Genomic DNA, 16,393 nt, shown 5'->3' with positions numbered 1-16,393 from the left:
GGTAATATGGACTCAATCCAGATATGGAACCACAAGATCAGATCCAAGAACTCCAGTTTTTAAAAAAGAGGACTTTTTCTTACATGTTTTGAAATTCCCTCTTCTGTACCCATGCTTGCCTAGGTGCTGGCTGGGAAAACCAGAGAACCTTCCTTCCTGGAGAATTAGTGAATATTCTCTCACCAATTCCACATAACCAGCTACAGGACACAACTTGCCTATGGGTCTTTTAACATCTTGCCAAACATTAGTAATTCCTCACTTTCATATTCTCATAATCCCCATTGTACTTTTAATAACTCATTAACTCTTCAAAGCCCTTTCACATGCTTTTGTCATGTGACGCTCCCAACAAACCTCTGAAATAGCTAGGCCATCTGCCAGTTTACAAGTGAAAAACTGGGACCTGAAGAATTTGAACCACTGGCTGAGTCACTAATAAAGGGCAAAGCTGCGACGAGAATTCAGCATCCTCACATCCAAGCAGGATGGTATCATGAAAGGAGATCATGGTTTAGGGACAGATAAAATTAACGTCAAATCCTAATTTGACCACTCACTAGCTACAGAACTTCATCAAGTAGTTAACCTCTGTGAGTCTCACCTAGCTCATCTCTTAAACCGGGATCATAATAAATATTCCACAGGATTCTTAGGTGAATTAAGTTTACGCACAGTAACACATAGATGGCACGTAGCAGATGTCTCAGGAATATTTCTTTCTTCCTGCTATTTATCATTCACCCACTCTCTTTCACCCATTCCTTCCTCTGCATGTATATGCATAAATCTACTACATGATTGATTCTAGGAGGCAGTGTGGGATAATGAAAAAGCAGATTGTGGAATCTGATAGACCTGGGTCTGCATCCTCCTCCATGACTTATGAACTCTGGTCCCTGGGAGGTCAGTTCCCCAGCTTCCTCATCAGTGAACAGGGGTAATGATCCCAACCTCACAAAGGTGATATAAGGATCAAATGAGAGAATGTGTGCAAAGTGTCTACCATCTGGCAACCACAAGTGTTGGGTAATGGTAATTTCCTACCCCTCTCTCTTCACTCCTTAGAAATTAACTAAGTCAACATGCACCTATCGGATGCCTACTATGTGCTACATATTTTCTACACCAGCAGCCCTTGGTGTTAGAACAATAGGGATTTGGTCAGTTGTGAGTTATGTTTTCCAGAATTACTAGTTAAAGTTATAAAGTTTATGATTAATTTAGTTTTCCAGTAAAATAGAAAATTACCCAAATTATTCAAACAATGATGCCTCTCAGGCTTAGACAAGCCAGGGATGTCCAAGGAGAGTGCCACACCTGTGGATGCGGTGTTCTTGTGTGTTCCTGAGGGCAAGGCTTCACCAGGGCTCGACCACAGCATGCGGCTGAGAAGGAAAGTCAGTCTTTAGGTTAGCCTTAACCTCAGGGCCCTTCATGTAGCGGATTTTTGCAGTACAGCAAAAGGTGCTGGGCCAAAGAGCCCTTCAGCCCACAGCCCATGGCCCTCCATGCCTCACTCTGGTGATGCACCAAAAGAAAGCACAAGAGAGATGCGTGGAAATTCCAGAGTTTACTCAACAGTTCAGTCTTTCCTTTATGCCTGTGTTTTGTGCTTTAAGTCCATCATCTCCATGTTTCTGTCCTTGTCACTCTCTACCTTTACTATGTTTGACAAAATTTAGGGGCAAAAGTAAAACAAAGCTATCTAACATGAAACATAGGAAATAAAAGCAGTCAAGGTTAAAATGCCTAAAAAGGAAGAGAGGCTAAAATAATAAGAACCATGTAAAACAGGCACCATAATCTAAAAACACACATCAGATTTTAGCAGGACGGAGAGGACCCTAAAAGGGGCACCACCCTCCTGTGGTGAAACCACATGGGAACTGAAATCTTTAACATCAGACAGATTTCTAGAAAAAAAGGGATTACAGGACTGCAGTACAACCTGGGTTTTTCACAAGCCTGTAGTTTGGACTTGTGTTTGTTCCACAAACAGCTCCCAGGAAAGACTGATCTGGCTATTAGAGATGCTGAGGAGTCTAAGAAGCAGTAAGAGGGAGCCATATAGGCGAGGACTGAATGAGGCAGGAAGCCCCGATTATGTCAGGATCTTGTCCACGTTCAGGGAGCTAGTGCTCATAAAGTACTCGGGCTATCTGCAAGGTGGTAAGATGCTGTCTTCACCTCCTCTTGTCTTCCCCAGCTCTCACCATCCCCCTTCCCCACTCCCAACTCAATTGAAAAAAGACTGCAGGTTCTAGAGGAATCATCCAAAACAAGCCAGCTCCAGTGCAAAGGCCAGAGTAGTTTTCACTTTGATTTTATTTTATTCCTGAGTTAACATTTTAGGCATATGCTCAGCTGCCCAGGGAATTTTTCTCTCCCTACGGATTATTAGACTCCCTTTTTTCAAAGCATCTATGAATGTTTAAAGATGAACAGTTTTTAAAAAATCAGAGAACAATGGATTGGCACGCAGTTAGCATTTCAGAGGCTGGAATAAAATCTAAAACCTGCAGGTCAAATGAATGAGCAGTGGTCTGTGGGGACAAAACAAAGCATTTAACTCATTAAAACTGGCCTCAAGATCTGGGTCTCTGCCCTTCAGGCTCCCATATGTCCTGGTCTCCTTTATCTTTCCATGGTGAGTTTTTTTCTGGGCAGCTGTCTCTCTTCTCCTATCTTCATATTTCGTCTCTATCCCTTTTTCTTTTTTTCACTTTTCTGCCTCTGTTCTTTATTCCTCCTCATTTACCCCATCTCTCCACTTTTTTCTTTTTCTTTCTGAGTTTCTTTCATCTCTTCCTCACTAACTGCTTCTCCTTCAACAAACTTTAATATGAAATGTTATCATATTTTTAAATATTTATGAATCGATTTTTATATCCTCTATTCTTAAGGTTCAATTCAAGTGAGTTGAAAAGTCTTTTATCTCTCTGTGATAATTACACATTAATTATGTAAGTGTTAGAGTGATGAAAAGACTTACGGGATTCAGGCAGGTTGTATCGATGACACAGCTTTAATACAAGCGGGTGGTACAACACTGCAACAACAGGAGAAAGATATGCATTGGAAGGGTCTGGAGAGCTCAGGCTCAAGCTTCTTTGTCCTTCCACTGCTGGGCCCAAAGGACAAGCTTTGAATCCAGTTCTCGAATCACCACCCGTATAAGTGCAAACACCTCGGTCCAAAGATGCCTAGGTTCTGCTCGTGGTAGGATCTCAGAGTGAGCTGGTCACGTAGGCACATTCCAGCTGCCCGACCAGCCTCAACCGTCAAAACCTTCAGCTCCACCAAAACTAAGCGCTAGGCAGAAATTCGGTTATCTTCACTCATCAGTGCTGACAGACTGGTACATTCCTCCACAAAACAACTCACGGACCCCTGGTGGCAACAACACGTTTATCTTTAACTAGTACATTTTGAAGTTGGGGCCAAGGGTCAGTACAGCTCTAAGAACCCTGTTGAAAAGCATTTAGTCAACTCAGACTGCTGAAATTAACCCATCCTATGAGCTCTTTCTCTTAAAAAAAACCAAAACAAAACACTAAACTACTTTGCTTTGTGCTTAAGCTGCTTGCTATGAGTCTAAAGTGAGTGTTTTCAGAATAGATGCCCCAAAGCCCGATTTAAACAAAATGAAAGGGATGTGCTGCTGTTGGCAGGTCTTTCTCCCTCTGGCTGGCCTCCTTCTCAGCCTTCACCTTCCACTTCATCTCCAGGATGGCCCTTTCCACCTCCTCCAGGGCTCGCTCTCTCCTTTCCACGGCCCTCTCCCGCCATTCCACGGCCCTCTCCCTCCTAAGTACCTCCTTTTCTCTTTGGCTGGCCCATAAAGCCAGGGCCCCCACCTGCTCCAGGAACCTGGCCCAGTCTCCCTCAATGCCCATGGGGAGCTGAGGCCCTTGTGGCTTTGGGTCCTGGCGCTGCCCTGTCTGGCCATGGCCACTCTTCTCCAGCTCCTCTCTGTGCATGCTTTTCAGGTGCTTCCACAGGGCTGTGGTGCCCACGTTGACCCCAGGGCCACGGCTCACCAGCCTGCCACATAGGCGGCAGGTAGCATATTGGTTGGGGTGGTGGCCAGCACGAGCAGGGGCCAGGTGGAAATACTCCCATGCCTCAGAAAACCGGGTCCCCTTGTTGTGGGGCATTGGGGTGGGCGGGGCACTTGCAAAAGGGCCCACGGGTTCTCCCAAATCGCCGCCATCCTGCTCCTCCTTCATCTCTAAGTCCCCTTTTGCCTTCATCCTGGTCTCCTCCTCTTCCTCCTCTTCCCGCCTCATCCTGTCTCCTCTTCTACAGCTTTCCTGAGCCCAAAGTCTTAGTGTAACCACAACTAAGGTTAAATGAGAGCTTGTGGGAACTCTTGGGGATTTGCAATAATGGTCGAAGGCCGGCCACACCTGGGTGGTGTGATGTTTCCTCCTTTCTGCTTCACTGCAGAGTCAGGGTGAGTCAGAGCCAAGCCAAACAACCTCTGAGGCTCTCGTGTACATTCCCTCCAAGCCCAGGATAGGTACTGATCCCTCCTTGGCTGGGCCGGAGAAACAAAACGATTAGTCCAGGAGTTACAAAGCTCTACAGTGAACCAGGTGTTCTCAGCATCAACCACCACCACGGGTGCTTTTGAATACTGAAAACTGCAGGTCTTCTCTTGAGTCTCCTCCTGGCGGCTTCCACGGTGTCTGTGCTCCCAGATACCTATACAGTGTGTTTGGAGGCAAGGAGAGCAGCCTCAGGGTTGGGCTGTGCAGGATCCCCAGAAGCTGGGCCTCACCGGCTCTTCCTGGGCGTAGGTAGGAGCAAGCATGGACAGATGCAGATGTAGGAGCGAATCGCACTTCCTAAGAACTGTTGCAACAAGCAATCCAGAAGCTACAAAACCTGCCAGGATTTCAGTGTGAGGTCAGTTTGTCCCTAGAAAGGTCCCTGGGGAGCTGGGATTCTAAGAAATCCAAACGGCAGGCTTAACAGCTTTCAGCAGGAGGGGCTGGCTTGCGTGGAGGAGAAAGAGGTGGTGCACGTCTACAGATTTGGTGTCAGCGGTCGTGCCCGGCAAGCAGCTCACCACACTCCACCTTCCCTGGCACCGTCACCTGCAAAGCCAACAACTGATAAGACCTTCCTGACAGCAGCTTACTCCAGATGTGTGGCTTATTTGCTCCATTTTAAGGACAAATAAATCAACGGAAAATAATATGACATTTTTAAAACAGCCCAACTTCTCTCTCCTTTCGCGGACCATTTCTCAAGCGATTGAGAGCCTTACTGGTCAAGCTTTGCAACCCCAAAGTTGGGAAACCCTCCGCAGCTGCAAGTGGGTACTCACAGGCAAGCCAGCCTCTGGACTCGTCTCCGACGGCTCGGCTCGGGTGCAGGGTGAGTGCTCCTGCGCACTTGGACCGCTGTTAGCTGACTCTGGCCCCCAGAGGAGGGCACCTGCAGTTCCTGTCTCCTCCCACTTCCAGGGAAGCCTTGTTTCCAAGTGGGTGTGTCCCTGCCTGTAGGGTTTCTCTGCAACGCAGACCCAGAGGTAAACTTTGTCTCCGCCCGCCCCCCTCCACCACCAAAAGAAAATGTTCCTGGCAAATACCATGAGTGAAACAGTAAATCAAGCACCTGCAAGTCTTAGTTCTGTTTCCAGACGACTAGATCATCTGGCCTCTCAGGCAAAGAAAGAGATTTATGGGGAGAAAGGGTGAAATATGGGCAGAAAAACCACATGCCTCAAGGACATCTGTGGTTTCACATACTTGGTCCGTGAATCTCGATTTTTGGATTGGAAAATGTGGATGTTGTAAATACAGTCAGTAGAAAGCCAAAGAACTCGCAGAAAAGAGAAGAGTAAGTGAAAGCAAACCCCCCAATTCAAAGAAATATGGCAAATTGGGAAACAGGTTTGGGGTTGCTTTTTATTATATTATATAGCTAGAGTTGAAAAAAAATGCTATTGGCTTCTACTCTCAGTTGGAGTGAAATAAAGGGAGCAAAAAATATGTATGTACATACATACTATAAATTTATTATATATATATATTGAAATTTAGGAAGCAAAATCTACCAAGAGGAGACAGGAACATTTTAAAGAAGGTGTTTGTGGAATAGAAAATCTTGAGTTATAGGAGAAAAGATAGAAATGGGAGAGTAGAAAACATGTAGACGCTGAAAGGTACATTTTAAATGAAATAAAAAGAGGGGGAGTGGAGAGAAGACTCCAAATAAAAAGGAAGAGAGTTGGTAAATAAATAGGGAGACTTTTTCTTAAGCTTTCTCTTTCTAGACTAAAAAGCTAAACGTTTTCAAAATGATTCTATGAAAAGCCTTATGGAAAAGGTTGTGTTTGAACTTAGGCAAACTATGGGCTCATTTACAAATGGTCACCATTTCAGTATTTCACCTGAAATGATCAGTCTTGCAGGCAGATTTGGATTCATTTTTCGTGAATCATCAACCTCATCACGCTTCAGCTGAGGGAGCACTGGCTTCCCTCTGCTTCCAGGACAACATCCCCAATTCACACCTAGGCCTGTGGACTCAGTCCTTCTATCCACCTTTGTGAATCCCGACTACTTTCCACCACAGACTGTAGAATCCAGGCCCACTTCTTCCCTGTTCACAAAATATGACTCTGTTGTCTAAGTTATCCCCAGATTTCACCCTTCTCTGCACTCCTACAGAACCGTCCAATTACTTTGGGGCACTTACTACACGACTCTTTCTGCTATTACTCACTTATTCCATGTGTACTTAGAATAATACGTTGGAGAAACCAGTTGTTTAGCTTGTCTTATGGATGAAAAAAGCACACAGTGAGTGAGTCAATGATTTTTATTTCTCAGCAGAGGAACATATGTGTGTGTGTGTGTCTATGTGTGTGTATCTATGTGTGTGCTTATATACATGCGCACATACACTCTTGTGCATATTTACTTCGTTTTTTTTTTTTTCAAATCTAACATGTTTTTCTTACTCATTTGGAAGTTTCCAAATAAACACAGCTCTGCTTGCTCAGCAAACCATATATGCTTGATGTTTCATAAGATGTTTGACGTGAATTTGAACTAGTTTCTTCAGCTGCTTTTCAATTTTAGAAAGACTGGGAGGAGGTTCAGGACGAGAACCGTATTCCTAAATGAAATCTTGGAACACAATCTTGGTGGAGAATATTTGAAATTTGTATCATTCGATAAAATCTGAATTCAGAGAATCCACAGGAGTTAAATCTTTTTAACATTTTTATTAAGTTGACAAGAGAATTCTTCAGTGAGCCAGATGCCTTTGTAACATAATGGAACCCCCGATTGTTCCTGGTATTACCATGTCACCATCTCTGGGTAGGTTAACTGAGCACGGAGGAAATGAATCATAAGAGTGGTTAAAGGTATTGACAGGAAACAAACCTTTACAACTTTCTATTTTTTAACATTTTATTTTCTATAAGTCTTACATCCCTTCACAGACCACCTGGAGATAAACATCAATCTTTGGCATTTTGTTGGATTAAGTAAACTGAATTCTCTTTCCTTTACTTAATAAGAATATATTTTAGGGGATCTGATTTTGCTCTCAATTTTCTAGGACAGAAAGTGACATAATTTCATGGACCTGCATCCCTGCCGGATGCATGTCGCCCCATTGTTGAGTGCTGAATGGGTGGGAAAACTGGGAGCTGCAGTGTTTGCTACCACAATCTGGGAAACGGCAGATAGCTTCTTTGGAAAGTCTCGTGATTTCCTTGGGGTTTTTGCAGTGATGAAATGAGGGATGTTAAACTGCACCTCAGTAGCATCTCCCCAGAAAAACGTTACTCAGTATCCTTAAGTTTGATTTCCCAGCCCTGCTCAGGACCAGATTCTTCGGGCATAATTAGTCGGTGGAGAAATTGGCACACCAACTATTACGTACAGTTAATTGTTCTTTACTATTTAACTAATATATTCATTAATTGTGGAAAATATTTGAGAACTAAGAACTAGGTGGGTCATTTGTAAAATATACACATGATGAGAAAACAAGTAACTATATCCAGGATTATAATTTTGCAGTGTCTCAGATAAAATAACAAGGATCCAATAAGTCATACTGGATATTTTCACCACTCTATTGAAGGAACCACCGTCTCACAAAGAACAAACATAGCGTAGGAAATAAAGCATAACTAACTCCACATCTAACTTTCTGGTTTTGTAGCATAAGCTACCTGTTCTTCTGTTTCTTTCTTTTTTCAGTACAATGTGGTTTACCAGGAAATAGCTTGGACTGGATTTGAGGTAACACAGCTCCCAACTGTGCCATCAGCTACATTCCACTCCCTTTAACCATTCTGTGGTTCTGTTCCTTGGTTTCCCCATCTGTCAAATGGTGAGAATAATGCAAGTCCTACCCTCCCTATAGGATTGGTAAGATGATAAAATGAAAAATGAGTTAGGAAACCTCTTTATGAGTCAAAAGCGAGATATTTATATTAAATGGTTTCTGTGGTTGTTGCTACAAACAGTACTTTACATTATTTGGGGAATGGAAAGAACCAAAGTGTGGATGTCTTTTAGTTTTTAGTCTAACAAAATATTCTTCTCTGGCCTCTTCCTGTTAGAGCCTCTTCTTTCCATCCTCTGGTTTCCGTTTGGTCCTATCTTATTCTGCCTTCATCAAGTTGTGATTTCCCTTTTCCAGAACCCAGAATTCAGACTTGCAACATTAGTATAGTCCTAGATGCTTCTTAAGCTGACCTAGGATTCTAGCCATTAATTTATAACATATCTATAGGAGACAGCCTATGTATGGTTTATACAACCTCTTAAAGGTAAACATTGCCTTGTTAAAAGTAGAGAAAATGGTTGCCTGCCAATTAGCCTCGTGTGAAGATTGGTGGAGATGTAAGGGGCACCAATTTCTTCTGAATTTGCAAATAATCCTTTTTGTGCTCTGTCTTTACCCCCAGAGAATATTTAACTGCTCACTGAGGAATGTATTTCCCACAGCAAATCTCACATGGTTTACAGACAGAAGCTTTCCTCAAGGGGAAAGAGAAGGTAAGGAAATCAGCCAATGGAAGAGGGATTGGCAAAGAAAGAAAAAAACCAAAGAACAATAGAAATAGTGGTTGTCCAAGCTGATCTTGGCATTTAAGAACAATTTTCATTCCAAGAAAAACATCTTGCCTACCAGATGCCATCTTCTGACACCTCATCTGGCTCCTCCAAGGGGATGGGGAGTAACATTTTCCAGAATGTAAGGAATACGATTGACTTTGTCAACTCTCATATAAACACTAACGTTTTATTTAATTAACTGTTATTAAAAGCAGATCACTTATATGAGGGCAAAAAAGTCTAATTCAAAATATTTATGAATAATTTCATTTAGTTCAGCTAACTTGGCACCACTGCTTTAAATCAACAAGGAAATAATTTTAACTTTTTTTGTAAGGATCTGGGTAGGATAGAGATGGGTAGAGGAGGTGTACATAAAGGACCTGGCTCTGTGATGAGGAACTTGTCCACCAGAAGGATTAAAAGTTCCTGGAGCAGGAACACGCACTGAGACAAGCTCGGGTGAGAATGCACAAAGCCGTATTTTTCACATGTGGTAAACATGACAACCTTTGCCAGAAAAATCCCAGCTGTCCCCTACCTGGGACACAGCCCTTCTCTTGTCTCGAGTCATTTTTCCTCAAAGATCAATATATATATATATTTTTTAAAGATTTTATTTTTTCCTTTTTCTCCCCAAAGCCCCCTGGTACATAGTTGTGCATTCTTCGTTGTGGGTTCTTCTAGTTGTGGCATGTGGGACGCTGCCTCAGCGTGGTCTGATGAGCAGTGCCATGTCCGCGCCCAGGATTCGAACTAACGAAACACTGGGCCGCCTGCTGCGGAGTGCGCGAACTTAACCACTCGGCCACGGGGCCAGCCCCGAAGATCAATATATTTTTAACAGTAACTGAGTCACACAGCTCTGCATTATTATTTTTAATTGATAAAATTAAAAGTTTATGTTGATGAAAGATTGTATTGATCCACTTGGTTCCTTTTGAGACTATTATTGGTTTTGTTATTAGCTCACTTTAAAAAGAGTTCACCCACAACAACAGGATGAAATCCTGAAAATATCTGTTAAAGTTCATTATAGATATGTTCTCCTGTTAAGTAAGCCCTGACTTGGCGTAACCATTACCCTCCCGCTCATGAGGCCAGACAGTGTGGTCAGAATTCTACCAGCATACAACTACGTTTAGTTATTAACTCTGGCAAGTTATGACTTCAGAACAAGCACTTAGAACCTTTAATGTAAAGAGGCTCTGAGAGTTCGGAAAGTTCTGGCCTATGGCGACAGATGGTTTTACATTAATTCCTGCTGTCAGATATGCTATTTGGAGTTTATACCAACAGGGGCAGTTAAACAGGGTTTTATTTCTAAAGAAGATTCACAGGACCCAAAATGGTGATAAGGCTCCCTTATTTCAGGAAGAGGATGCCGTATAGCGACACTGTGAAAATGAGGACGTGCATCAGCTGCACGCGTTTAGAGCAAGCGGTCCAGCAAAGTCACTCGGGGGCTCCTTTGTCTTCCTCTGGAAGGGGGATCTGGGTAAGGGGAAGCCATGAATACGGCACAGAACACCTCAGAAGTGGAGAGCCCAAAACAGGCTGGGCTGAGGTTGTTTTATATTTTACTAGTCACTTAGGCACAGTCCTATGTACCCAGACTAGACAGCAGAGCCCTTCCAGGTTCTCACCCAGACCAGGTACAGATCATCAATCTCACTATTATCAATAAACAATGCTGGTGAGCTAGGACAACCTACCCCAGACCTCTTGCATCCATGGTTACAAACAAAGCAACACTGTTAATCAACACTTTTCACACCTTGACCATGGATCAATGCCAGGCAGGAGCTTGAGCAGAGCAGTCCAGGTTGATTCCAGGCCTGATGGAACAAACCTTCACTGCACAGAAGCTGCAGTCTGTCCACGTGAGACTCTACATTACCATAAGTCAAACCACCTCCAGCCATGCCTGGCATCAGTGTCCGGCTTGTACAGAAAACACCGGTGATTAACCTTGTTCTTATCTGTCTTGTAGGAAGATACATTACTAATGAGGAAAGGAAAGGCAAAGGCGGATTTTTGGAACTGAAGTCTGTTTTGACAATGGTGTATGGTAATAAACCAGCCCAGTCAAACAACCTGACCATCTGGTGTACGGCTCTGTCTCCAGCCCCTGGAAATAAAGTGTGGAATATCTCATCCAAAAAGATCACTTTTTCCTTGGGTGAGTTGTCTACTTAATGAGGTCAACAAGTGATGGCCAAGACTGCCCTTAAATCAGAGCATTTCCAAATCGGAACAAATAGAATACTTATTATTTACATGATATTTTAATCTCAGAAAATTCTCTCTACAGGACTCAAAATTATTAAATTTCAAATTAGCAAACGTTTTTGACAAATGACACTCAACTGAAAAGAATTTCTTCAAATGAAAAGTAGCTGATTCCTGTTCCTAAGAATTATTTCTGGCGAATGCAGCAAATTCTTTGCTCAAATTAAATTAATAACTTTTAACTAACTAGCATTTTTATTAATCTACCATATAGTGAAAATTAACGTCAATACATTAATGATCAGGGGAGATTTTAACAATCCTAAAATTGCTCTGAGTCATCAAAAACTTTCAATTTTATATAGCATATGTAATTTTAATACTTAGGAATGGATAAACCATGTATGAGATTAATACCCCAAGAATAGGGACTGTATCTTAATGATTTTTGTACCTACAGTTTTAAGCACAGAATTTGGCACATAGGTGACTTTTTATGACTTGAAAATTGATGTGTAAGATCATTCTACTTAATTACAACAATTGATTAAGCAGAATATTTACTACTCTGAGCCAGATCAAATAATGGAGATTTTACTGTGTAAAAGATGTGAACAAATGTCTCAAAACATGCAATGACAACAGATTACTTATAAAAAAAATAGAAGTTTGTGATGACAGCTGTCAAATATGCATATATAACAGTAAAGTAATACCTATAAAACTTAAACAGATTGCCAAATCATCATTACGACACTGCAGGACCGTTAGCATCTTCTACCACCTTCTTATTTTCAGAGTTACTGTAGTCTATAATATATTCACAAAAACCAAAATATGAGGGAAAGGCCTTTGTTCCAAGGCCACAGTCTGCATCTTGGGTCCTGCCCAACCATGTCACAAATGCGGGCGCTTGGGTGCAGAAGGGTATATGGCTCCGGGCACATCCATTCCCACTTCTCAGAAGCAGTCGCCATTCTGATACGGGGGCAGTGGCATCATCTCTGTAATCCTGCAGGTGTGTACATGCATGTGCAGGAATACGTCATCCTGCGAACTTTGACTTAATTATTCAGAAGTGGTCATGGGTTTACAGTGAAACATCCCTACTCTACTTTGTCTAATTCCCTCAGAAATAATTGCGCCTCCTTCCTAGAAGGCTGCACATGGTCAGGGCTGGAGTCTGGGAACAGTGTGAAGGTAACGAGTTCTCACATAGTTTTGCCAGTAGCTTTGGCAGAATCTAAAGTCACAAGCTAAAGCCTGAACAACCTCAAATTCCCCAGGAGAATGCTGTCTTCATCACAGACAGAACCATGTTTAAAAAATCAGTATTTTCTGATGTTAAAACTGTGCTTGGTTTTTTTTTAAAGACTTCATTTATTATTACTATTTTTTTTGGTGAGGAAGATTCTCCCCGAGCTAGCATCTGTGCCAGTCTTCGTCTATTTTGTATGTGGGTCACCACCACAGCCTGGCCACTGATGAGTGGTGTAGATCTCTGCCTGGACATTGAACTGGACTCACTGAAGCAGGATGAGCCAAACTCAACCACTAGGCAACAGGGCTGGCCCCAAGAGTTTATTATTTGAAAGCAATTTAAGTTCACAGCAAAATTAAGAAGGTATAGAGATTTCCCATGTACCCTGCCTCCACACATGTATATGCTCCCCCATTATCAACATCCTTACCAGAAAGGTGCATTTATTACAATTGATGAACCTACATTGAAACATCATAACTACCCAAAGTCCATGTTTTACTTCAGGGTTCACTCTTGGTGTTGTACATTCTGTGGGCTTGAACAAATGCATAATGACATGTACCCATCATTACAGTATCAAACAAAGTGCTTTCACTGCCTTAAAAATCCTCTGTGGTCTGCCTATTCATCATTCCCTCCCCACCCCAACCCCGGGCAACTATAGATCTTTTTACTATTTCTAGAGTTTTGCCTTTTCAAGAACATCATATAGTTAGAATCATGCAGTATGTAGTCTTTTCAGATTGGCTTCTTTCACTTGGTAGTATGTATTTCAGGTTCTTCCGTGTCATCTCATGACTTGATAGCTCAGATCTTTTAAGCATTAAATAATAATAACGTACTGCAGTTTATTCATCCATTCCCCTACTGAACAACATCTTGGTTGCTTCCAAGTTTTTGTTTCTTTTTTTTGAGGAAGATTAGCCCCAGCTAACTGCTGCCAATTCTCCTCTTTTTGCTGAGGAAGACTCGCCCAGAGCTAACATCCCTGCCCATCTTCCTCTGCTTTAAATGTGGGACGCCTACCACAGCATGGCTTTTGCCAAGCGGTGCCATGTCAGCACCCGGGATCCAAACTGGCGAACCCTGGGCCACCAAGAGCAGAACGTGCGAACTTAACCACTGCGCCACCAGGCCAGCCCCAAAGTTTTGACAATTATGAACCAAGTGGCTATAAACATCCAGGTGGAGGTTATGTGTGGATAGGAGTTTTTAGCTCCTTTCAGTAACTACCCAGGAGCATGAGTGCTGGATCATACGGTAAGAGTAAGTTTACTTTTGATTGCAACTTCCAAACTACCTTCCAAAATTGGCTGTACCATTTTGCATCCCCACCAACAATGAATGAGAGTTCCTGTTGCTTCATATCCTCACCAGCGTTTTCTGTTGTCAGTGCTCTAGATTTTGGCCCTTCTGATAGGGGTGTAGTAGTATCTCATTGTTGTTTTAATTTGTGTTTCTCTGAGAACACATGATATGGAGCATCTTTTCATACGCTTATTTGCCATCTGTGTATCTTCTTTGTGTCTGTTAAAGTCTTTGGCTCAGTTTTTAATCAATTTGTTTGCTTTCTTATTGTTGAGTTTTAAGAGTTCTTTGTATATTTTGGATATTAGTCCCTTATCTGATGTTTCTTTTGCAAGTATTTTCATCCCAGTCCGTGGCTTATCTTTTCATTCTCTTGAACTGTGCTTGGCTTTAAGATCAGAAAATAATGAATATTTTTAGGGTAATAAGGGAGAGTATTGATTCTGATACCCAAAGCACACCATAATTCCAATTTACCGGACAGCTTTTGATCTAGCATAATTTTAGGCTCTGAGCAGATGGTTAATTTTAAATTGTCAAATGAGTTTTTATCCTTTATTATCAAATATTAAAGGAAATAAATCTTAAAGAGTTCAGTTTCCCAAAATTTTAGCTTACATTCTGATCACATTCTGATCTCTGTGAATGATTTGGAAGATGCATTTGAGGCTCTGTAAAGCAATGGCATCACTGTGTCATAGTTCCCTATTTGTTAAAAGTTCTTAAACACTCACTTCCAAACATTCTTTCTGCCTGTGGAAGAAACACTGCGTGCCTTATGAACTCTGGAGTATAATTCAGATGCTTTGTGCAAGAGTCATTGCCCTACCAAGCTATTATTGTTGACAGATACTGAGATGAAAATACAGAAGAAAAATCTGTCTCTTCTGAGCACTAAAGTTGAGACATTCTCAGAATATTACAGAGCAGGAAGGAGATTTAGTGAGACAAGGAGAGGAGTTTTTGCTCTCTTTTGTTCTCACAGAAGAATAATAATGTTGGAAGGCTGCAAAATAACAGCCCTCTAAGTTGCCCTTCTCAACCAAGACTCCCAGGAAATTCAGCGCTTAGCAATTCTCATTCTAGAAAACTCAGAAGGGGAAGGGGTCAAGGTGGAGTGATCAGTGGCTCATCAGGCAGCTATTTGAGTCCCAGGGCCTACAGATTCCTGTGAGTTAACAATAATTTTTTTTTTTTTGAGGAAGATTAGCCCTGAGCTAACATTCACTGCCAATCCTCCTCTTTTTGCTGAGGAAGACTGGCCCTGAGTCGATATACATGTCCATCCTCCTCCACTTTATATGTGGGACGCCTGCCACAGCACGGCTTGAGAAGCCATGCGTAGGTCCACGCCCGGAATCCGAACTGGAGAACCCCAGGCCACCAAAGCTGAATGCGCAAACTTAACCGCTATGCCACTGGACTGGCCCCAACACTGAATTTTTTTTAAAGCCCATTCCAAAAATATCCTGCCCTGTCAGCCCAGCTTATCAGAATGTCTAAAATTGTAGCACAACAGAGTCAAATTCGGGGCATATTCAAAGAGTTGGGGGGGTTGTTTGTTTCTTTTTGAAGTGGAGGAGATGTTTTGTTTTGTTTTCATTCAAAGTTGAGTGCAACTGCCCCCTGAGGTGGGTAATATCCTGGCTGCCATCAATCTTGATGGAGATTTGGGTATTAAATGAACTTCCAACTGTAACTGTTGAGATCAAGACCTTTGGGATAGAAAGAAAGAGTTAAGGGTTGATGAGTTGCGTGAGTGTGGCTTTGAATGTTCCTGTGTATTTGGGGATATGCAGAGAGGATTAAAAAGGGATTTATCAGTAGTGGGACAAGAGAACCACTGAATATTGAGCTAGGATATGCCAGACAAATATTTCTTATTTCATGATCTCCTTCACACCAATGACTGATCCTGGGGATCCTGGAGTAGCAATAAAGGACTTTAATATACATACAAATCCCCAAGGATCTTGCTAAAACACAGATTCTGATTCATTAAGTCAGGGAAGTGGGGCAAGGCCTGAGATTCTGCGTTTCTAACAAGCTCCTAAGAGAAGCCATGGACATGTTTTGAGAAGCTAGCTCTGGGATTTGGTTTGTTTCTAGCTGGACCAGCTAAGTGTTGATTCAAGCTCTGAGGAAGCCCTAGAATTGACCTGGCCCTTGTGGGACAGACACATGGCCACTGCTGCCAGGGGTGGTCCTGAGAGCTCCGTGGGGCCTGCTGCAGAGTGAAGAATGGAATGGGAATGGAAGAAGTTGCTTTAGGCCAGCAGCTCAACCCCTTACAGCGTTATGGTAAATGTAATGGGCTGAAACTGGTTGACATGTTTCTTCTAAAGTCTGCTTTTGAGTTTTGGGAAATAATTTTTCCCTGTTAAGTTTTAGCCACTCCTTTCTCCACATCCCGAGTTTTATTTTGACCAAGGCAGAGTTTCTACTTTATAGGTCAATCTGAAACCAGAAGGACTCTTGGCCTCAGGTT

General features: G+C 42.4%; 2 protein-coding genes across 7 annotated transcripts in view; one reads left to right on the top strand and one right to left on the bottom strand.

Annotated features, from left to right (window-relative positions):
- The window catches only part of CD96 (CD96 molecule), an 86,885-nt gene that overhangs the window by 35,060 nt on the left and 35,432 nt on the right, over window positions 1–16,393 (top strand). For 4 of the 6 annotated variants that reach the window (XR_011428851.1, XR_011428850.1, XM_014732900.3 and 1 more), the window contains exons 6-7: window positions 8,951–9,041; window positions 11,095–11,283. Coding sequence is in view for 4 of the 6 variants with exons in the window: in XM_014732900.3 (XP_014588386.1) it covers window positions 8,951–9,041; window positions 11,095–11,283 (280 nt within the window). In the remaining 2 variants the exon portion in view is untranslated. Of the gene's footprint in view, window positions 1–8,237; window positions 8,280–8,950; window positions 9,042–11,094; window positions 11,284–16,393 lie in introns of all 6 variants that reach the window. The other 2 variants (XM_014732898.3, XM_014732899.3) reach the window with 1 other exon arrangement.
- ZBED2 (zinc finger BED-type containing 2) lies at window positions 3,010–6,664 on the bottom strand. The gene is made up of 2 exons (XM_005602015.4): window positions 5,339–6,664; window positions 3,010–5,105 (listed from the first exon to the last, which is right to left on the bottom strand). The coding sequence occupies exon 2, from the start codon at window positions 4,290–4,292 to the stop codon at window positions 3,639–3,641; it is 654 nt and encodes a 217-aa protein (XP_005602072.2). The 5' UTR covers window positions 4,293–5,105; window positions 5,339–6,664; the 3' UTR covers window positions 3,010–3,638.

This window comes from Equus caballus, chromosome 19 (assembly GCF_041296265.1).
Source record: "Equus caballus isolate H_3958 breed thoroughbred chromosome 19, TB-T2T, whole genome shotgun sequence".
Taxonomy (NCBI): domain Eukaryota; kingdom Metazoa; phylum Chordata; class Mammalia; order Perissodactyla; family Equidae; genus Equus; species Equus caballus.
The sequence above is the reverse complement of the archived record's forward strand: the minus strand, read 5'-3'. Positions and strand labels throughout refer to the sequence as shown.

Coding starts and splice junctions, on each gene's coding strand:
- ZBED2 (XM_005602015.4), bottom strand. CDS start 4,292: ATGAGGCGGGAAGAGGAGGAAGAGGAGGAGACCAGGATGAAGGCAAAA.